Source organism: Molossus molossus, unplaced genomic scaffold (assembly GCF_014108415.1).
Source record: "Molossus molossus isolate mMolMol1 unplaced genomic scaffold, mMolMol1.p scaffold_m16_p_19, whole genome shotgun sequence".
Classification (NCBI taxonomy): Eukaryota; Metazoa; Chordata; class Mammalia; order Chiroptera; family Molossidae; genus Molossus; species Molossus molossus.
Window position 1 is genome coordinate 13,224,536 of NW_023425354.1, and position 15,256 is coordinate 13,239,791.

Here is a 15,256-nt window from a genome sequence, read left to right on the forward strand (position 1 = left end):
CCCTCAGTCCTATAAGGTAACCACAAAAATAAAAACAGCTTTCTAAACTAATCCTTCTATTAACATGAAACAAAAGAAGTCAGGGTCCCCAGTTTTCCTAAAGGCGAGAAAAACTCAAGGAGGCTGTATCTAGCAGACCTTAGACAGAAAATCTTTAAGGGCCTTATACTTTCTCTAAGAGCCAAGGCTAATTCTGAAGAATTGGTAGACAAGGCATAAATGAGAAGAGAGGTTAGCTGATAATGAAGAGAACCACAAGGGAGGACATCATGGACAAGTTTTCATCGAATATACACCACCCTCTGATAGCGCTAGATACCCACTAGGGAGGAAAGCTCCCCATCATTTACCCCTTTCTGCAAGCCAAAGTACCCGGGAAACAGGGAGGTAAATGACACTGCATGTGAGAAGATTCTCAGCACTTAAGTTTAAATGGTAACAAAAATAAAAACTGTTTTCCTAAAGAACAACACAACTTTCAATAAAACAGGCACTCTCAACTGAGTTAATAAAGGGGAAAAAATTCTAAATAACAATAATATCTTTAGAATATATTATGACATTTTATTAAATAAATTTCCCTTCCTAATTATATTTTACACATGCTAATACTAAAATAATTAAATTTTCCTGAGTATATACTGTAAAGTAGCTAAAAACCTCTGAGTTAGGGATCATAAATCTGGATAAAATATTGGCCAAATAATCAGAAAAGAAAAGTTATATGAATACTGTCTCCACAATAAATAATTATTCTTATTTGCCATAGATGAAACACTACACATAAAGTAAGATGCACAAGGCTTTGGGACTCCAGATCATGCTTCTTTTCACAATCTTTTAAGTGGTAAGTGACATATACTACTTAAAAGTATCTGGTCTTGGCTTCTCAAATATTTCCTATTTGAAAACCCCTCCCCAACAAATGTTGTTAAGTCTGCCAGGGCCACACACACCTGCTTATTTAGGTGACCCGTGTCTTTGTTCTTCATGGTCTCATATCCAGGCACCCGGGGACGTCGGCTCATCTGGAGGGCCACCAGATCCTTCATGATCGAGTTCAATGCCTCCTGTTCGTCTACAATGAAAGAGAGCACATGGGTCACATGGATTAAGATACTTTAGTACAGACCAGCAAAGTACTTTCACAAATTATATGACTAATACTCAGTGAATTCTGCCCAGGTAAAATGACAGACCTTCTAACTATAACTATATACATTTGATGTCTCTGAAAAGTAGATAACTGAGGTTAGACTATGGTAGTTTGAATTTTAATGGATTTTTAACAGTTCTCCAATCAGATCTCTGGCAGCAATACTTACCAATTCACTGGGGGAAAGGGAGGTGCTCAAAGAGAGCAATTCTTCTAGCACCAGAGAAACTCAACCAGGAAAAACAGATGAAAAGTTGGAGTAAACTGAAGAACAACATGGCACAGGGTAGTAGGGTACTGAGTGAAAAGATGAATTCATGGAGAGCTGATTATGGAACAGAGTTAGCCACAGACTTATTCTTAAAGTATCATATGTAGGAGAGCACATTTTAAAAGTACCAAACAAGGACCTTAGGTACTTGCTTTGAACAGAAGTTATCTTATAAGCTTAGTCTTTGATTGCCCTCTTCCCAATCCTTTACAAGTTTGTAGGCCTTCTGCTTCCCATAGGGAAGTCAAGAGGCAGTTCTACTGTTTTTCTTCCCTAATTGACCAAGCAATGTATTGTCTCTGTTTTACTGCCATTACTTTTAATCCCCTTTTCTTGAAATAGCATAAAGTACTAGAGTTCTTATGCACTGAAGACAACTGGCCAAAATCCAGAACCCAAACCAGTCTAATTCCATGTTTCGCAAAATTCTCCCAGGTCCTTCAAGAGATCATTGTCCACTCAAATAGCATTTGAGAGTTTAAAATAAATAAATCTGTTGATCTAGAAAGGAACATGAGGGATGAGTTGTTATACTTGCTTTGGTGACAAGTGAGTCACTTGGGGACTTGGGGCACACCTTAAAAGAATTAAGAATGAAAGACTCCACCCAGAGAGGGCCTATCTTCTGCCCTTTATCACTATCCCTAGGAAATTTTTCCCTCTTAATTGGTTTGAGAGAGAGAGGAAGGGAGAGGGAGAGAGAGACAGAAACATTGATGAGAGAGAACAATGATTGGCTGCCTCCTGCACACACCCCAGTGGGGATTTGGCCCACAACCCGGGCATGTGTCCTGACCGGGAATCAAACCAGCGACCTCTTGGTGCATGGGTCGATGCTCAACCACTGACCCACACGGGCCGGACTTGGAAATATTGTAATATCTCATGGAAAAGAAAGAAGAGCATGAAGTATAGGAATTAAAATTGCATTCTATGCCTCCCCCTCTTCCTAGACCTAATTTGTTCAGGTGTCCTACACAATCTCTGAGGAAGTGCAAGAAAAGAAGAAGGGCGCCCATGAAGAGGTTTTTACCTGATTAGAAAAGTACAATTAGATTTAAGGTCTTGGCTGGGTAGTTCAGTTGGTTGGAGCATCATCCCAATGTGTAAAAGTTATAGTTTTGATCCCGGGTCAGGGCACATATAACAATCAACCAATCACCCAGCCGGTATGGCTCAGTGGTTGAGCATTGATCCTTGCACCAAGAGGTCACCATTTCGATTCCTGGTCAGGGCACATGCCCGGGTTGTGGGCCAAATCCCCAGTGGAGGAACATGCAGGAGGCGGCCAATCAATATTCTTCTCTCTCATTGATGTCGCTATCTCTCTCTCCCTCTCCCTTCCTCTCTCTCTAAAATCAATAAAGAAAAAAATTTAATAAAAGATCAACCAATGAATGTATAAATAAGTAGAATAACAAAAAAATTGATCTCCCCCCTTCCTTTCTCTCTCTAAAATCAGTAAATAAAAATTAAAACAAAAAATTTGGAGGAAAAACATCAGTAATTCCACTTCTAATTCCACTTCAAAATATACATGTATACAAAAGTATGCATGAGAATGATACAGTTGTGCCAAAAGAATGAGGCAAATGGGATAACAAATGAGGAGGAAGTTGGTATTTTGTCAAAATTAAAATACATATATCCTATCAATTGTTTCATACTTCTTTTTATTTATTTATTTATTTTTCTTTATTGCTTTTTAGAGGGAGAGGAAGGGAGAGGGAGAGAAAGATGGAAACATTGATGAGAGAGAACATTGACTAGCTGCCTCCTCATGCCCCCACTGAAGATCTGGCCCACAACCTGGGCATGTGCCCTGACCAGGAATTGAACCAGCGACCTTATGGGTCAATACTCAACCACCGACCCACACTGGCTGGGCTGTCTCATATTTTCTAACAATTTTCTATAGGTTCCTTAAAGAAAGGTAACTGCTTGGGTATTTGTTTGTTTTGTATTTTAACCTTCCAACCAAGGTTTGAAAACTAGAGAATAGCCCTCGCTGGTTTGGCTCAGCTGTCAAGAGCATTGGCCCTCAGACCAAAGGGTCGCGGGCTGGATTCCTGGTCAAGGGCATATACCTGGGTTGCAGATTCACTCCCCAGCCTGGTCAGGGTGCATGCGAAGGCAACCAATCTATGTCTGTCTGTCTGTCTGTCTCTCTCTGTCTCTCTCTCTCCCTCCCTCCCCACCCCTCCCTCCTTCCCTTCCACTCTCTCTAAAAGTCAATGGAAAAAATATACTTGGGTGAGGTTAACAAAAAAAAAAAACAACTAGAGAATAGGCTACGAAGTTTAGCATATATTATATATATAGGCTTATATATTAAATTAGCTTATATAAATATGTATGTATAAAACTATTGGGCCAACTGTAACAGTAAATTATAATCAATATAAGGATTATGACTCAGTATGTGTTTTCATAGGGGTATCCAGCAATGTTCCTAACAGCAGCATGCATAAAGTTTTCTGTATCAAGGTAACCACCTTAGAATTGAGAATTTCAGTTGTCCCTACTCAGATATGGAACCAAGATGGATGTAAATACACACACACACAAACACATATGTGATGTTTTTTTAATCCTAACCCGAGGATATTTTTCTGTTTATCTTCAGATAGAGTGGGAGGGAGGGAGAGAGAGAGAGAAGCATTGAAATGAGAGGGACACATCGAGTGGCTGCCTCCCACATGACCCTGACCAGGGCCAGGGATGAACCGCAACCGAGGTACATGCCCTTGACCGGAATTGAACCCGCGACTCACTGATCCACTGGTGACGCTCCAACCGCTGAGCCAAACCAGCCAGGGCCACATACATGGTTTTTAAGTAAAATCCATGACATAGAGGACTTCAGAAGACATTTCTAATTCTGTATAAGATGATGCTATTATAAGAGCTGGTTTATCAGGTTGACAAATTCTGTTTCCAGGAAGCTAACCAATTCCTGGCATTACTTAATGGATAACCTTGCTTGGTAGTTCCAGCGTTGAGAATATACTAGAGGAATAGTCTGACACTATCTCTTGAAATCCAGGACAACTGACACAAGTGAAACAGGGTCATAGAATCTGATTTTGTGTCAAAGTAAAATATACTGCTAGAGGCAGGCAGGTTTTTAAACTGATACTTCAAACTGAGGACATGGATAAAGACAGGAAGTAAGTCAAGTGGCTCTTTTAGGCATTTCTTCCTGGGTTGAGATTTTAACTGAATTATCAGCACTCCAGTATGGGATTCCTTAAAAAATAAAAACAAACAAAACTTTTGAAAACAAATAGCAGCTTTCTTAGTACAGCAGTCAGTTAATGAACTTTGGAGTCAGGAAGACCTGGGTGTAAGGAGGCCTTGAACAAGTTACTTATTCTCCCTAAACCTCAATTTCCTCATCTGTAAAATGGAGAAAATTAAGGATCATTTCACAGAGCTACTGTGAGAGTTAAAAGAAAAAAAAAAATTATTCCTCATGTTACCTAACAGTAATGCTAAAAAAAAAATGCTGGCTATTATTATCATCAATGGAAAAAGACTGAAGAACATTTAATCTACCCTAACACTTAATTTTATTCCTGAAAAAAATTTTTTTTAATCCTCACTCAAGGATACTTTTCCACTGATTTTTTACTTTTTTTATTTTTTATTTTTTAATCCTCACCCGAGGACATCTTTGCATTTTTTGTTCAGACAGAGCGGGAGGGAGAGAGAGGAAGAGAGAGAGAGAGAAACATCGATGTGAAGGGACACATCGAGTGGTTGCCACCCGCACGACCAACCAGGGCCGGGGACAAACTGCAACCGAGGTACGTGCCCTTAGCAGGAACCGAACCCGGGTCTCTCTGTACCGCAGGCCGACACTCTAACCGCTGAGCCAAACCGGCCAGGGCTCCACTGATTTTTTAGATAGAGTAGAAGGGAGGAAGGGCGGGAGAGAGAGAGAAATAGCGATGTGAGAGAGACATATCAATTGGCTATCTCCCACACGACCTCAGCTGGGGCCGGGGATCGAACCTGCAATCCAGGTATGTCCCCCTGACCAGGAATCAAACCTGAGACCCTTCAGTCCAAGGGCCGACACTCTAACTGCTGAGCCAAACCAGCGAGGACTATTCCTGAATTTTTATTAATCATTAACAATAACCATTTACTGAGTACCTATCATGTATTATACACTACTTTTGAAAGATACTTCAAAGTATTCAAACTCTAGAGGTAAAATAAACAACACACAAATATGAGGTTATGCAAATAAAGAGATTGAATTACATGGTATATAAACCAGGGTACATAAACACACATGTGTAAAAACATTTTTTACAGTGAAAACAGCAAGAGGTTGTACAGATTTTTACATAATTATTAACAGAATAAAGATTCTTTCAGAGAAGCAAGATGTTCCAGCTATGAGGGAATTTAAAAATTGAACTGAGCCCTGGCCAGTTTGGCTCAGCTGTTAGAGCGTCGGCCTGTGGTCCAGAGAGACCTGGGTTCGGTTCCCGCTAAGGGCATATACCTCAGTTGCAGTTTGTCCCCGGCCCTAGTTGAGTCGTGCGGGAAGCAGCCACTCGATGTGTCCCTTTCACATCAATGTTTCTCTCTCTCTCTCCCTCCCTCCTACTCTTATCTGAACAAAAAATGGAAAAATGTCCTCGGGTGAGGATAAAAAAATAAATAAAATAAAAAATAAAAACTGAACTGAGGAGGAGAAAGGACATGAAAGCACATAAGGGATAAGGGAGAAGAAAAGAGACTGATCCTCAGTGAGTTGTAACCCTTATAGAATAGGGTAGGAAGAAGGTATGCTAGGGAAAAGTTCTTTAAGAAGATTGGAGCCCCGGCCAGTTTGGCTCAGCAGTTGGAGTATCGGTCTGTGGACCAGAGTCCTGGGTTTGGTTCCCACTAGGGGCACATACCCCCCCCCCCCAAAAAAAGAAGATTGGAAAAAACAAAATAGTGACACCACAGAAGCCAAGAGCAAAAAAGGACAGTGGCAAACATAGGCCAGGCAGATCCAATAGAATGGTAGGGGCAGAAACAAAATTTTAAAGGTAATCAAGAAGCTGGATATTAAAAGAAAATTGAAAGTCAACAATTAATTCATTTGTGAACTTTACATGTGAACAAGTTGAGAGAGGGGTAATAGAGTGTAATAACCTTAAAAAGATTTCCTTAGGATAGGATTGTCTGACACACTTAAAAGCTACCAGGAAGAAGAAGAAAAGTTAATTCTGAACATTAAGAGGTTAAGAATCTAAAGGGGAAGAGTATTTATAGACAATAGAAAAGAAGGGCTCTGTGAAACAAGGATGAGAGTAGTTCATGCTTAAACAGTGGAGGCTCCTAGGCAGTCTCAAGCAGCCATCCATCCACAATTATCCACCAACATGTACTTCTCCAGATAACCTGACCTATGGTATGGGGGCTGCCAGGCAACACATCCCTCTCTCTTTAGCTCCATCAGGAAGTCACTCTTCCAGACCCAACTATTACTTCTCTACTTAAAAACCAATCTTGTCCTGGCCAGTTTGGCTCAGTGGTTGGAGCGTTGGTCCGCGGACCAGAGTCCTGCGTTCAGTTCCCGCTAAGAGCATGTACCTCGGTTGCAGTTTATCCCTGGCTCTGGTTGGGGTTGTATGGGTGGCAACCACTTAATGTGTCTCTCACATCGATGTTTCTCTCTCTCTCTTCCTCCTTCTCTCCCTCCTGCTCTATCTGAAGATAAATGCAAAAATGTCCTCGGGTAAGGATAAAAAGAAAAAAGAATAAAAAAACCAATCTTAAGGCACTTCCATTTATGAATTCCCTTGGCTAAACACCCAGAAAAGTTTCCAGAAGTACTATGCCCTTCAGTAAACATTGTTGTCCTTTATATCTGTTTACTATGTCACGCTCCCTAAATCTCCAAAGTAATATTTAAATCTTTGGTCTCATTTAATTAATGATGTTATTATTTCTTCATCTTGGCACTGCTATACCCTACTGTGCTAGATCATCTGATCACAATGCTCACCCAAGTGATCCAGAACTTCAGACTCTCCCTGAGTCAGACTTTACTATCTTATTCTATGTATTTCACATACTCCCACAGCCTCCACCCTGTTCATACCTGGGCAAACATAATTTTATAGTAAGGATAAGTGAAAAGGCCTCATTTTCAATTCACAAGAAACTTTTTTCCTTCAAGGACGTGGTTGAACTTTTGCTAGATCTCAAAGTCAAATTCTGGTGTTTATTTTTCTGTTTCTGGGATATAAGAGCCCTTCAGTATTAAGTTGATAGTTCAAAATTTAAAAACACATATTACAAAGTAAACCACTGCTTCCTAATAATCAATATATCACCACTACTTTTTATTTTAATGTTCAATGAAATTAACCTAAAGGTCTGACTATAGGATTATATATGTCAATCCCAAAACTATATTACTGATCTCTCCCTCCTGTGTACCTTTACAGAATTTGACAAAGTACAACTTACAACACCTCATTATATTTATTTGTTTACATGTTTCTGGTTTACCTTACCTGACTGTAACTTCTTAAGGACAGGATAAATTCAGGTACAGGACATAAGACTTCATCTGACATATAAATGGCACTCAATAAATGGACAAAGAATAAATAGATAGCTTACACAGAACCATGAAATGGCTTCTTATCCTTTGTGTATTTCCTATGTAATATTTAGTTGGACAAATATTTACTTTTTACAAATGCCTAAAAGTCTGTTTTAAAATCCAGCTGTCGTTTTTTAAAATATCAGAAATCTAGCTGTGACAGTGCCATATTGATTCATTACATCGTGATTCCAATTTCAATGAAAACAGTTGCTAACTATTCATAGTCTACACAGTGGTCAGATTCTAGCCAAACTGAATTGAGACTGGTCAAACTGGGAGCTTCCAAGAATCTGGGAACCCTAGAGACACAAGTTATCTAAAAATCACATTGACTCTGACTTCAAACCAAGTTATCAAACCAGAATCACATCATCCTTAATCCTAGACTCAGTTCACTATAGTTTCCTGTAACATTTCCAAGTTGTTACGTATTTTTCAGTAATACTTCCCACTAAGTTTCAGATTGCATTTATAAAAGTTCAAATAAACACCAGTGAATTAATCTCAGGCGTTAACAACAGCATTTGCCATTATAATTACTGAAACTAGGAGAGAATTCTAGCGTGACCAATTTTTATAAATAACCACAGTTATCAATGCCAAAAAAAATAATATTTCCTATTATTTACAGGGATAAGTGTAGTTTCCACTAGAAATTTACTGGGGCTAACAGCCAATATAAAATCTGATGTTTTTATTAGCAACCCAAGTTGTCTAACAGGCTTGAATCTAGGGCTTAGAAGAGCTCAGGAAAATATGACTGTTAACCAAAGAACTTGCAGGGACTCAAATTAGTTTTAGTTCTTTCCTCACTAGGCTGGAGTTTAATGAGCGTAATGAAAATATTAATAAGTCTATGTTTCTCTCTTATCAACCCTCGAGTTTATTAAGAACTATAGCAACTAAAGCAAACTAACAGGTCTGGGAATTTGAATTTTCATCGTTAATATCACCAATGTGGAAACCAGTATTTAAGAGAGAGGCTGTGTGTGTGTGTGTGTGTGTGTGTGTGTGTGTGTATCCTTGCTGATCCCTGTACAAAGCAAATTAAAGAGCCAGAATGCAGTATTAGCTCTGCAAGTCAAGATCATCTAGAAAAAAGAAAGAGAATGGCTATGAGGGGAATTTGCTGAAGAAAGGCAGGCAGTGGTTCTGAAACTACCTTGCCTAATAATATACTGTAGCCACCAGGAAAATTAAATCCCTCCTCACTGTCTCCGTTTCTTCATATAAAACTGATACTGGAACAAATGAGAAGACACTGAGATCCTGGTCCTTTTTTCTTTTTAAAATTAAAAAAAAATTTTTTCAATTACAGTTAACATTCAATATTATTTTGTATTAGTTTCAGGTGTATAGCATAGTGGTTAGACAATCATATACTTTACAAAGTGTTCCTCCCCGATATTTCCAGTACCCACCTGGCACCATACATAGTTAATACAATTTATTGACTATATTACCTATGGTGTACTTTGCAACCCCATGACTATTTTGTAACTAGCAATCCGTACTTCTCAATCCCTTCACCTTTCTTCTTTTTTCTTTGGGGCTCTAGATTCCACCTATATACTTCTTTTCTCACCATCACTGCCCCTCCACAGACTCACACACTTAAAATAAACTTCTGAAAATGGTTTGAAATGTGAAAACAGGCTGACATCTATTTTTATGTTAGACAAGAAAAGTAGCCAACACATCTATATACTCTGATTTAGTGGTCAAGAAAGCAGAGAATGGGAGGTCCGCACATCCTCAGGTATTTCACTGGGACTTAATATTGCCCCCATAGGACAAAGAGGAAAGACTCATTAGGAAGACTATCACAAATATAGATTCACAAATCAATTCAAAGATTTAGCTCAATCATCAAATTCCAGAACACAAGATAAATGTTTGAAGCCTAACGAGGTCAAGAATTATATATTACATTTTCAGTAAATGTTAAGCATTTGTCCAATTATGTATTAAAATGCCAGGCCTTACTGGATTCCTTTTCTGCTTATTGTCACAGGAGACTTTCCCCTACGAGAGCAATCACTTCTGAGGAAAAGTATGGGGAGGAAACAGTAAGTCCAGCAAGTGAACAAACCCATCCCTTACTGTCTGAGGAGCAGCCTGGAATAGAACAAGGCAATTCATTACAAGTCAGAGTGTAAAGACAGGGGGCAAAAGAGTATTTGCCCAATGTGACACAGCACACACTTAACCTCCTACAAAAATGATTTGACCTTGCTATAGGGCAAAGTAAACATTAACGTTCCCTCTTCTCATGGGGCACTTCACAGATACAATGAATGGCTTTGCAAATGACTCTTTCACTGAAGTTTACCCCTGAATTTTTAGGACAATACCAAAACTTTCAAAAACTTGGGATTGCACACAACACTATTACAATAACTGGTTCAACAAGACAAGCAAAATACATCTAAAATGTTGCTTGCTTCTTATTCTAGTCCAATAGTCATTTGCCAAGTTACCAAAAAGAACATGAAACATAATTCGGTTCAAATGCTGTGTGTGGAAGACATTAAAAGCTTTTCTTTGATTACATCTTCACAATAGAAATGGCAAATATTGTAAAAAGGAAATAACTTCATCGAGATTCTTTTGAATAGCGAATGCTTCTCACAAGTTCTATAATTCCAGACATATCGCAAGATAAAAAAATAACGATGCAAAACACTGAAACCGGATTTTTCAAAAAGTAGGACGTAATTTATAACTGGCAGCCCCCGACCAATTCCCAACTTCCAGCACTCTGCGTGCAACTCGCTTTTCTCACTCGCGCTGTTGATAGCAGTGATTGCAGTTTTAATCACCTCCCAGCCTATCTCCCGGTGCGCCCTCCCCCCTGCGCTGGGGAGCGCACAGGGCTGGAGAGCAAGCCCCGGGAACTCTCACAGGCCGGCCTGTGTGAGCAAAGGGAAGGAAATGACACAGGCAGGAAAAAAAAGCAAATCAAGGAAAAGACACAACAGCAGCTGGGCCTGCACCAGCCTCCAGCCCGGGCCCCACACTGCGCTCTCGCTCCCCCGCCCTCGGGCTCGCTGTCCGGCTCGCTCGGGCCGAAGCGGGCTGCCCCGCGGAGCACGGGCCCCCGATCCCGCCGCTGCTTCCTCGGGATGCGCCCGCCGCGCGGCCCGGAAGGAGGCTGCGCAGTGGGTTCCGCCAGCCGGGGCCGCCCGGGCGGGTAGGGGGAGCCAGAACCCCCGCCCGGGCCGTGGAGCCGCGAGCCGGGCGGGCGGGCTCCGGCGGTTCGCAGCCCCGGCCGGGCGGGCTGTCCATGCCTGTCAGGCGGCGGCCCAGGGTCCTCCTCCCCTCACTCATCCCGGGGCGGAGCGACGCGAAGTAGCGCGGGCACAGGCCGGGGCGGTGGCGACACTCACCCATGGTGGCGATGGCGGCGGCGGCTGCTCGGGCCCGAATGTCACCTCCGCAGCCGGGGTTGCATGCCGGGGGCCCGGGCGGCGGGGACGGCAGCGGGCCTGGCTCCGCGCGGGGGGCGCGAGCTGCGCTCTGGGCCCCCGCCGCCTCCCCAGGCTCCGGCTCCGGCTCCGCCTGCGGCCGGGCGCTGTGGCATGGGCAGGGTGGCCCGCTACATCCCCGGCGCTCCTCGGCTCGGCCCAGCCCGGCCTCGGCTGCGCCGCTCGGTCCGCCCGCCTGCCAGTCCCTCAGTCCTGCAGTCGTTCCGTCGGGCCAGCGTTCTCCACCTCAGGAACGCTCCGAAAAACAAACCGCTGGTCGCGCAGCTCGCCCTCTTGCCTGTCACTCACCCCAGCGCTCACCAATCCCAGGCAGTCGCGGGACCTTCGTACTACCCCCACTCACTTCACCAGCCAATAACAAGGAGGAAGTCGCTGCCCCCGCAGCCACTACCCTCCCTCGCTCTCTCTCCAACACCCTCTCAGCCGCCAGTTAATCATCCGCACCACACGATGAACCAATCCCGCCTACTTTCGCAAGATGCCAATGGGCGAAGCCAAGGAGGTTTACGAAGGCTAACTACCGTCTGTCAATCATCGGAACAGCACTAACTACTAGCCAATCACGTAGAGGGCTCTGATCACCCGCCTCTGCCCAACCCTTGCTGGCTCGCCCGCCCTCTCTCGCCAGGAGGTGTTGTTTGCTCCAATCACAGCTCGCGTGTGAGGCTCCGCCCACATCCCCACCTCTTGTCGGTCACCGGAGGCTCCGCGGACGCGCGGGCTGGCGTGGTTCCTTCCCTGCTGCTTTCGGGCTGGAGTTTGGGAAGGCGGCTGGTTGGGCCCCCAGGCCTTCCGCCCCCCCGGTTCTCGGCAGTTCCAGAGGCCAGTGCCCTGCCCCTTCCTCCCTGTGCCCACACCCGGTGCGTAATAAGCGGGGAGGGTTCTGGCTCTAAGCGCTTCCCGGCGTGTGGCCACCGCTTCCGCGGGATCCCCTGGCAAGTCCTCCAGTCCAGACGCTACGCTTGCCCGAAGGCAGGAGCGGCCTCACCTGCCTGTCTTTTCCTGGGTCTCTTACCTCCCGGGCTACACCCTCCGAGAGACTGGGATAGTGGTAGAATGTGGGTCCTCGGAAATCCGGGAGTTCCGCAGCTGAGCAGGGCCAAACCAGTAAGTGGCAAAGCCAGAAAGGTTCTTTCAGGGGAGGGGAAACAATCCAAACATGTTTCTGGTTATAAAAGCAATAGAAGCTCTTTGTATTAATATCGGAGGGGAAAAAAATCCCACCTCAGAGATAATTTTATCTTTCCTGCCTAGATATATACAACGTTTGACAAAAATGGCTTCAAATTGTTCTGTGGTGTGCTTATATTTTGTTTTCCCGTGGCACTGAATATTGTTCCAAAACAACTGTACTGGCTGCATGATATTTCAAAATAGAGAGTGACCATAATTAATTTCCCCACCCCCCACCCCCCATTGTTCAACATTTTGTACACCCAGATCTTCAGATTCCAAGTCCACCACAATTAACAAGGGCTCCCCCCTGGTCCCTGTTCCAGTGTAATATAAATGAGACGCCAGAATAACCTTCCTCAGGTGCGATGTTCAGCTGCCAACTGAGAACCTTTAGTAGTGGCTTTGCCTTAGACTCCTCTTGATTTACAGACCACCCTAATATTTACTGGACCTCTTGTCTTGTTAGTTTTTTTTTTTGTTTTTTGTTTTTTGTTTTCTTGAACAAGCTCTTAAATCTGTCATTTCCCCATAGTTCCTTAACTATAATAATCCTTTTTTCTGGGAAGGGGAGATAGAGTATAGGGGAAAGAAAACATTTATCAGTCATTTACGATATGCCAGGCATGTCCTCTCATTTAATCTTCCTAATAATTCTGAGGTCATTAATACTATTGGCATTTAAATGATGAAAATGAAGCGGAGAGAATGTAAGTATCATGTGCAGGTGGTAGACCCAGGATTCATACCAGGTCTATCTGACACCCAAAGGCTATGTTTTTGCACTAGGCCAGTTTTTCACAACCATTTTTGTTTTTTATTTTTTTCATGATCACCCCCATCCCCCAATTATTTAAATTCTTCCTGATAAGAGAAATTAAATATTAAGGAATACAATTTTGTCAGGTAGGATTGAGCTTTGAAGGCCACGTACCACCGTATTAACTAAGATTTTCTTCAGCCATTAAGAATCTCTTTTTATCTAGAATAAAACCCAGACTGTCACCCTTTTGGGGAGCTCACTCTGTTGAGAGTGAGTATAATAGGCTTATGCTGGAGGTCATAATCTGCCAATCTGAGGCTCAGATCTGACCCTTAATTTTGTTGACCTGAGACAAATATTTTTTAAAAGACACATTTATGCCAGTAGAAATCTAGCACCCATTTCATGGTCTGTATCCAAAGGTCTATTCAGCAGTTTCTCTTGGAATACCAAAGCACCTAGTACTTTCTTCATCAAAGTACTTGTCCAACTCTAAAACACATCTCCAATGAACTCTTGATTTTTTTTCCCTTTGCTTCCCCAAAACCCTGCTCTTCTGTTTTCCCAATTCTTAAAATACAACCCTAGGAGTCTTCCTTGATTTTAATCTTTCTCTCACACTCCTATCTCCAGTTATTCAGCAAATCTTTCCACTCTTGTTCCAGAATGTATCTGGACCCAACCACGTCTCACCACTACCCATCCTTGTCCAAGCCACCACCCTCTCTCTTGGAGCACTACCCTGGCCTCCTAACTGTCTCCTTATTTTCTCTGTGGTCACCCAACAAATGATTCTCCACACAGCAGCCAGAGTGATTCTTGTAAAATATAATTCAGATCATGTCACTCCCCTGCTGTCAACCCTTCAGTGGCTTCCCATCACACTTAAAATAAACCCAAACTCTGTTATGGCCTTCCCGGCCCAACAGGAGCTGGCTCCCGCCATCCTCTCCTACCTCACTTCTACCACTCTCCCTCCATCACTGTCCTCTAGCCACACTGGCCTTCTCACCATAGTCTGAACCTACCAGGCTCAGGACTTTTCACCTCAGGTACTTGCCATTTGATCTGCCTGAAACACTTTCCCAGGATGTCCCATGGCTAATTCCTCCATTTCATTCCGGTCTCTGCTCAAATGTCAACTCTAACCATCCCATCCAAAATAGCCTCTCTCCCCTTCATCAGCCTGTATCTTCATATTCTGCCTCATTTTTCTTCATAGTGCCCAAATTATATATTTACTTATTTGTCTTTCCTCCAACTACAGTGAACATAAGATGTGTAGGATCGAGGATTTTGTTCTTTTCACTGCCCTATCACAGGCACTTAGAATAGTGCCTCCCATGTAGTAGAGCATTGCAATACAACTACTTAAGTCTTTAGCTGAAAAGAACCTTCCGATTTTCCTTCTACCTTTCTAACAAGTACTTTCTTTGAGGGCTTCATTTCCATTGTTTGTCCCTTAACCAGTTATTTTGACCATTCCCACTTTGCAGTTACCATACTGGACTTTCTTCTGAGCTCCAGAACCATCACCCCCTTGAGTATCCCACAGGCACCTCAAATTCTACAGGTCCAAACTGAATTCATTATTTTCCTCCCTAGTTCTGCATTTCCTCTGTCCACCTTCAATTCCCCAAGGTGGATGCCTTTGAGTTATCTACCTTGGAGAGCTCTTCCTCTCCATTCCCTTCCCCCACATCTTGACCATGTCCCCAGTCTGTCCACTCCTCTCCTATTCCCAGCTCTACCACCCTAGTTCAAACCCCCAAATCACTTA

The 15,256-nt window shown here is 43.0% G+C and overlaps 1 protein-coding gene across 4 annotated transcripts in view; it reads right to left on the reverse strand.

Annotated features, from left to right (window-relative positions):
- The window catches only part of MAP3K3 (mitogen-activated protein kinase kinase kinase 3), a 68,652-nt gene extending 56,745 nt beyond the window's left edge, over positions 1-11,907 (reverse strand). For 2 of the 4 annotated variants that reach the window (XM_036269733.1, XM_036269732.1), the window contains exons 1-2: positions 11,442-11,907; positions 957-1,078 (exon numbers count right to left, since the gene is read on the reverse strand). In XM_036269733.1, coding sequence (XP_036125626.1) covers positions 957-1,078; positions 11,442-11,445 — 126 coding nt within the window. In that variant the 5' untranslated portion in view covers positions 11,446-11,907. The remainder of the gene's footprint in view (positions 1-956; positions 1,079-11,441) is intronic. The other 2 variants (XM_036269731.1, XM_036269730.1) reach the window with 1 other exon arrangement.
- Positions 11,908-15,256: the final 3,349 nt, after the last annotated feature.